Source organism: Protobothrops mucrosquamatus, unplaced genomic scaffold, assembly GCF_001527695.2.
Source record: "Protobothrops mucrosquamatus isolate PMUCROS unplaced genomic scaffold, P.Mucros_1.0 scaffold683, whole genome shotgun sequence".
Classification (NCBI taxonomy): domain Eukaryota; kingdom Metazoa; phylum Chordata; class Lepidosauria; order Squamata; family Viperidae; genus Protobothrops; species Protobothrops mucrosquamatus.
The window spans coordinates 89420-97209 of NW_015386970.1; the positions used below are offsets into that span (position 1 = coordinate 89420).

The 7790-nt window shown below is 40.6% G+C and overlaps 1 protein-coding gene across 1 annotated transcript in view; it reads right to left on the reverse strand.

Moving 5' to 3' along the window:
• Nucleotides 1-7790, reverse strand: part of TAF4 (TATA-box binding protein associated factor 4) — a 96414-nt gene that overhangs the window by 10511 nt on the left and 78113 nt on the right. The window contains exons 14-15 of the mRNA XM_029284526.1: nt 3720-3776; nt 3460-3579 (exon numbers count right to left, since the gene is read on the reverse strand). Of these exons, the coding sequence (XP_029140359.1) occupies nt 3460-3579; nt 3720-3776 (177 nt within the window). The remainder of the gene's footprint in view (nt 1-3459; nt 3580-3719; nt 3777-7790) is intronic.

Here is a 7790-nt window from a genome sequence, read left to right on the forward strand (position 1 = left end):
TGCTCCATCACTGGAGGTTTTTAAGAAGAGATTGGACAGCCACTTGTCTGAAATGGTATAGGGTCTCCTGCTTGAGCGGGGGCTCCCATCCAACTTTGTTATTCTGTCGTTCTGTTACTCTGTTATAAGGTCAGTGAGCATGTACATAAAAGAAATCATTCTGACCACTTTGATATATGTGACACTAGTATATGCCAAGGAAAAAACGAAATACAATTGCAATGGAAGACACGGTTCAGAACAATTCACTACTACATAAAGATTAAGTACAAAAGCGAGCGATCAGTATGAAAAGAGTATATTGTAGTGCTTTTTCAGAAAGTGATGAAGTGAGTAAAATATATATGGAGGAGCGAATGGGCCAAGAGGGGAAATACTGAGAAAGTTGTGATCAGATGGTGGTAAGATCCTCATGAGGTGATGAGTTAAAAAAAAATTAAAGGCAATGAATGTATGGAGCAAAATTCTTCTGCAATATAGAAAGGTATGAAGAGATGCAAACTATTTTTATATTTCGTTCTGTTCTTTTTCAAAAAAAATCCCCAATTATTTATTTTATTAAATTTATTTTCTGCCCATCTCGCCACGAGGAGACTCTGGGCGGCTTACAAAATTAATACATTAAAACATAAAATTGTCCTCATTGTGTGTCTTGTTGTGTGTGTTTGTGGATGACCATGTGTCTTTTCTCTGCTCTGCCTAATGTTCCTTATCCCAAAAGGCATGATTGGACTATATATGTACGCAGAAATGTCCAGACAAACAACTTTTTACACTACGAAAGAGGAATTAATTTGTCAAGAGAGAAAAATCAGTATTTCATGTTCCCTCTGGTATTTGAAATCTTGCCAATTTGTTAATTGTATAATAAAATGGATTCCCTCTTTCGTGGCTGATTGGTTGGGATTCATTTAGTAGCTAAATAAATCCTGAATGGCCCTGCTTAAAGGTGATTTGTATATCCTTAAGATTCTTTGGACATTAGCAAACCACTGGCAATATGCTTTCTCTTCAAACAAAAAACAAGAAACAAAAAATGCACAGGCCCATTAAGATAGACAAGGGAAGCTCAGTATGCAACAGCAGCCAGACAGCTGTGAGTTCATTAGAGCCAAAGCAGCTGGTTCTTAATTAAGCAAACAAAAGCTTCAATTCAGGCAGCCTGAACTTCCAAGGAACTGATTAATTTAAAGAAACTCAATTAATCAGTTTTTTGAAGTGCAAGCAAGACTTCGGGAGGATGGGGGGGGGGGAAGGAACAAAACCAGATTTGGAGCTTTTAAAAGGGATTTTAAATTAAACACGTCCATGCACAGACTTGCATAGGATTGCATCCAAATTAAGCAGCACTCTGAAAAAGCCCTAATATTTGAAACCGGCCACACAAATAAGAAGCTATTCTCTGCTTAAAAGACAGCTATCTTCGGGCAGAAAGGCTGAGTGCCAAAGAATGGAGGCCTTTGAACTATGGTGCTGGAGAAGACTCCTGCGAGTCCCCTGGACTACAAAGCGATCAAACCGGTCGGTCCTAGAGGAGATCAACCCTGACTGCTCTTTAGAAGGCCAGATCCTGAAGTTGAAACTCAAGTACTTTGGCCACCTAATGAGAAGGAAGGACTCACTGGAGAAGAGCCTGATGCTGGGAAAGATTGAGGGCAATAGAAGAAGGGGACGACAGAGAATGAGGTGGCTGGATGGAGTCACTGAAACAGTAGGCGTGAGCTTAAATGGACTCCGGAAGATAGTAGAGGACAGGAAGGCCTGGAGGAATGTTGTCCATGGGGTTGCGATGGGTCGTACACAATTTCGCAACTAACAATAACAACAAATCTTCAGGCATGACTTAAGGGCAGGACAAAAACTTCTGGGGTGTCTGGGGTGAGCCATATACAAAAACAACTCTCTCCAGACATGCAAGCTCCTGGTTGGTACCACGGAGCACAGGGGTGTTGTTTCTAAGACTAATCCCGAGACATGTGCAACTCTCTCTTGAGAACAGAAACTGCAAGCTTTGATGGATTTAACGGGAACTGCTACCTCTCCCATTTAGCAATTGTTTTTTGTTGTTGTTCAGTGGCTAAATTGTGTCCGGCTTTTCGTGAATCCCATGGACCATAGCACGCCAGTGTCCCCCCCGCCCACCGTCCTCCACTGTCTCCCAGAGTTTGCCCAAATTCAAGACTACTGCATTGATGACACTATCTAACCACTATCCCCTTCTCCTTTCGCCTTCAATCTTTCCCAACATCAGGGTCTTTTCCAGTGAGTCTTCTCTTCTCATTTGTGGCCAAAAGATCTGAGCTTCAGCTTCAGTAGCTGTCCTTCTCACAATTGGATAGCTCAAATTCCAGGGACGAAGGAAAACAAATCCTTTCTATGAAAATGGGGCAGAAGCCGTTTTATTAGCTATGGGGGGTGGGAATCAAACAGGTGTAGTAGATGTCCTTTTTGCCTGTGGCGCTGAAGGGGAGACAAACGGAAGGGACAAGAAAACTGCCCCCATCTTTAATTCAAGTCCCACACACATACGCACATACAAGCATCGCAGAAGTGACATGTAGCAAACGTAACTCCATACTTGGTTTCCTGTTACATTTTTTTAAAAAGCTGGACACTGCAAAAGGAATACAAAAGAAGAAGCCATCTCAATGCCGATACATCTTGAAATTATCAAGGCCAGCTTCTTTCAAGGACCTTACAGGTCAAAAACCCCTTAAGCTAAGCTTCTGCCTATCAAAACTTAAACCCACATCCTACTGGGAAAAAAATGGCCAACCCATTTTAAAACCTGTAATAATTCATTTTGTTTGGGATAAAACTGAGTTTTCTGTTCAATTAAGTGCATCCAGTTTTGGTCACCACGATGTAAAAAAGATGTTGAGACTGTGGAAAGAGTACAGAGAAAAGCAACAAAGATGATTAGGGGGCTGGAGGCTAAAACATATGAGGAACAGTTGCTGGAATTGGGTATGCCTAGTTTAATGAAGAGAAGGACGAGGGGGGACATGATAGCAGTATTCCAATATCTCAGGGGCTGCCACAGAGAAGAGGGAGTCAAGCTATTCTCCAAAGCGCCTGAAGGCAGGACAAGAAGCAACGGGTGGAAACTAACCAAAGAGAGAAGCAACCTAGAACTAAGGAGAAAGTTCCTGACAGTTAGAACAATTAATCAGTGGAACAACCTGCCTCCAGAAACTTGTCTGAAATGGTATAGGGTTTCCTGCCTGAGCAGGGGTTGGACTAGATGACCTCCAAGGTCCCTTCCAACTTTATTATTATTATTATTATTATTATTATTATTATTATTATTATTATTATTATTATTATTATTATTATTATTATTATTATTATTATTATTATTATTATTATTATTATTAAAGGTAGAAAGATGGACTTGAACTCCTGAAAGTAGGATTTGGAAGGGTGCAGGTGTTTCCAAAGAGAATTCTTCTCTCATACCTCTGTCCCTGATCCAGACCCTGGAGAATCCAGTTTCCTTTTTCTTCTGGGTCCTATTGCAGCCAACGCAGTCAAGTTAGCATCCCTCTGTCGCATTTGTGCTAGTTCTTGTTGTTGCATCTGGGTTTGGCAAAACAAAATTGCTGTTATTTCCTTGCAGTTTTTATTCTCATTTATGCTTTTTTTTTAATGCAATCACTTTTACATACGTAGCTGAATGTATATTCTGTTCCAAAATGGTAAATATGGTTTAAACATACCTCCTTGGCCTTTTGTTTCAACCTAAGTTGCTCTGGATCTTCTTGTCTAGATCGAGACTGTGTTGATTTAAAAAATGGAGGAGAGAATGTGGGGGGGGGAGGGAAGAAAAAGAGAGGGTCTTTTAAAATTACATTTTAAAATAACGTTTAAAGTAATAGTCAATACATTTATAAACAACATCCACTCACATTGTTACAAGTAGTCCTCAACTTACAACCGTAATTGAGCCCAAAACTGCAATTGTTGTGGTCGTAAGTTGAGATATCACATGACCAGATATTTGGCAGCAATCATAACTCCAAAAACTTGTTGTAAGTATCTCTGGGGTGTTTGGTTATAACTTCAGTGATTAAGGGACCAGTTGTAAGTTGAGGACTACTGTAAATGGAGTAGGACACCTTGAGCTTTAAGAATAGATTAATGGGGCATTTAAAAGCAATTACGTCATTAATGTGTAATCCGGAGAAGAAAATGTGAATCCAATTGATTCAGATTGAGCTGTGCACCAACTTTGTCTTCTGAATTTTCAATTTTGATTTTTACTTGTTAATTTTAACTTGTTCTTAAATTTCTTTTTAAACTGTGCTTTCATTCAGGTGCTTATATTGTTTTAATATGTTGTTGTTAACCACCCAGAGTCACTTAAATAGCAGGTGGGTAGTGTAGAAATTTAATAAAAATGAAATATAGATGGAATGGGACCAGCTTCAAGATTTTATGGCAGGGGTCTNTGCTCCATCACTGGAGGTTTTTAAGAAGAGATTGGACAGCCACTTGTCTGAAATGGTATAGGGTCTCCTGCTTGAGCGGGGGCTCCCATCCAACTTTGTTATTCTGTCGTTCTGTTACTCTGTTATAAGGTCAGTGAGCATGTACATAAAAGAAATCATTCTGACCACTTTGATATATGTGACACTAGTATATGCCAAGAAAAAAACGAAATACAATGGCAATGGAAGACACGGTTCAGAACAATTCACTACTACATAAAGATTAAGTACAAAAGCGAGCGATCAGTATGAAAAGAGTATATTGTAGTGCTTTTTCAGAAAGTGATGAAGTGAGTAAAATATATATGGAGGAGCGAATGGGCCAAGAGGGGAAATACTGAGAAAGTTGTGATCAGATGGTGGTAAGATCCTCATGAGGTGATGAGTTAAAAAAAAAAATTAAAGGCAATGAACTCTTCTGCAATATAGAAAGGTATAAAGAGGAATACTGAACAGTGTTGGTGCAAACTGTTTTTATATTTCGTTCTGTTCTTTTTTTTAAAAAATCCCCAATTATTTATTTTATTAAATTTATTTGCTGCCCATCTCACCACGAGGAGACTCTGGGTGGCTTACAAAATTAAAACATTAAAACATTAAATTGTCCTTATAGTGTGTCTTGTTGTGTGTGTTTGTGGATGACCATGTGTCTTTTCTCTGCTCTGCCTAATGTTCCTTATCCCAAAAGGCATGATTGGACTATATATGTACGCAGAAATGTCCAGACAAACAACTTTTTACACTATGAAAGAGGAATTAATTTGTCAAGAGAGAAAAATCAGTATTTCATGTTCCCTCTGGTATTTGAAGTCTTGCCAATTTGTTAATTGTATAATAAAATGAATTCCCTCTTTCATGGCTGATTGGTTGGGATTCATTTAGTAGCTAAATAAATCCTGAATGGCCCTGCTTAAAGGTGATTTGTATATCCTTAAGATTCTTTGGACATTAGCAAACCACTGGCAATATGCTTTCTCTTCAAACAAAAAACAAGAAACAAAAAATGCACAGGCCCATTAAGATAGACAAGGGAAGCTCAGTATGCAACAGCAGCCAGACAGCTGTGAGTTCATTAGAGCCAAAGCAGCTGGTTCTTAATTAAGCAAACAAAAGCTTCAATTCAGGCAGCCTGAACTTCCAAGGAACTGATTAATTTAAAGAAACTCAATTAATCAGTTTTTTGAAGTGCAAGCAAGACTTCGGGAGGATTTGGGGGGGGGGGAGGAACAAAACCAGATTTGGAGCTTTTAAAGGGGATTTTAAATTAAACACGTCCATGCACAGACTTGCATAGGATTGCATCCAAATTAAGCGGCACTCTGAAAAAGCCCTAATATTTGAAACCGGCCACACAAATAAGAAGCTATTCTCTGCTTATAAAAGACAGCTATCTTCGGGCAGAAAGGCTGAGTGCAAAAGAATTGAGGCCTTTGAACTATGGTGCTGGAGAAGACTCCTGCAAGTCCCCTGGACTACAAAGCGATCAAACCGGTCAGTCCTAGAGGAGATCAACCCCAACTGCTCTTTAGAAGGCCAGATCCTGAAGTTGAAACTCAAGTACTTTAGCCACCTAATGAGAAGGAAGGACTCACTGGAGAATAGCCTAAAGCTGGGAAAGATTGAGGGCAATAGAAGAAGGGGACGACAGAGAAGGAGGTGGCTGAATGGAGTCACTGAAGCAGTAGGCATGATCTTAAATGGACTCCAGAAGATGGTAGAGGACAGGAAGGCCTGGAGGAATGTTGTCCATGGGGTTGCGATGGGTCGGACACAACTTCGCAACTAACAATAACAACAAATCTTCGGGCATGACTTAAGGGCAGGACAAAAACTTCTGGGGTGTCTGGGGTGAGCCATATACAAAAACAACTCTCTCCAGACATGAGAGCTCCTGGTTGGTACCACGGAGCACAGGGGTGTTGTTTCTAAGACTAATCCCGAGACATGTGCAACTCTCTCTTGAGAACAGAAACTGCAAGCTTTGATGGATTTAACGGGAACTGCTACCTCTCCCATTTAGCAATTGTTTTTTGTTGTTGTTCAGTGGCTAAGTTGTGTCCGGCTTTTCGTGAATCCCATGGACCATAGCACGCCAGTGTCCCCCCCGCCCACCGTCCTCCACTGTCTCCCAGAGTTTGCCCAAATTCAAGACTACTGCATTGATGACACTATCTAACCACTATCCCCTTCTCCTTTCGCCTTCAATCTTTCCCAACATCAGGGTCTTTTCCAGTGAGTCTTCTCTTCTCATTTGTGGCCAAAAGATCTGAGCTTCAGCTTCAGTAGCTGTCCTTCTCACAATTGGATGGCTCAAATTCCAGGGACGAAGGAAAACAAATCCTTTCTATGAAAATGGGGCAGAAGCCGTTTTATTAGCTATGGGGGGTGAGAATCAAACAGGTGTAGTAGATGTCCTTTTTGCCTGTGGCGATGAAGGGGAGACAAACGGAAGGGACAAGAGACCTGCCCCCATCTTTAATTCAAGTCCCACACACATACGCACATACAAGCACCGCAGAAGTGACATCTAGCAAACGTAACTCCATACTTGGTTTCCTGTTACATTTTTTAAAAAGCTGGACACCGCAAAAGGAATACAAAAGAAGAAGCCATCTCAATGCCAATACATCTTGAAATTAACAAGCCCAGCTTCTTTGAAGGACCTTATAGATCAAAACCCCCTTAAGCTAAGCTTCTGCCTATCAAAACTTAAACCCATATCCTACTGGAAAAAAACAACCAACCCTTAAAAACCTGTAATAATTCATTTTGTTGGGGATAAAACTGAGTTTTCTGTTCAATTAAGTGCATCCAGTTTTGGTCACCATTACGTAAAAAAGATGTTGAGACTCTAGAAAGAGTGCAGAGAAGAGCAACAAAGATGATTAGGGGGCTGGAGGCTAAAACATTTGAAGAACAGTTGCTGGAATTGGATATGTCTAGTTTAATGAAGAGAAGGACGAGGGGGGACATGATGGCAGTGTTCCAATATCTCAGGGGTTGCCCCAAAGAAGAGGGAGTCAAGCTATTCTCCAAAGTGCCTGAAGGCATGACAAGAAGCAACGGATGGAAACTGACCAAAGAGAGAAGCAACCTAGAAGTAAGGAGAAACTTCCTGACAGTTAGAACAATTAACCAGTGGAACAACCTGCCTCCAGAAGCTGTGAATGCTCCAACACTGGAAGTTTTTAAGAAGAGACTGGACAGCCATTTGTCTGAAATGGTATAGGGTTTCCTGCCTGAGCAGGGGGTTGGACTAGATGACCTCCAAGGTCCCTTCCAACTTTATTATTATTATTA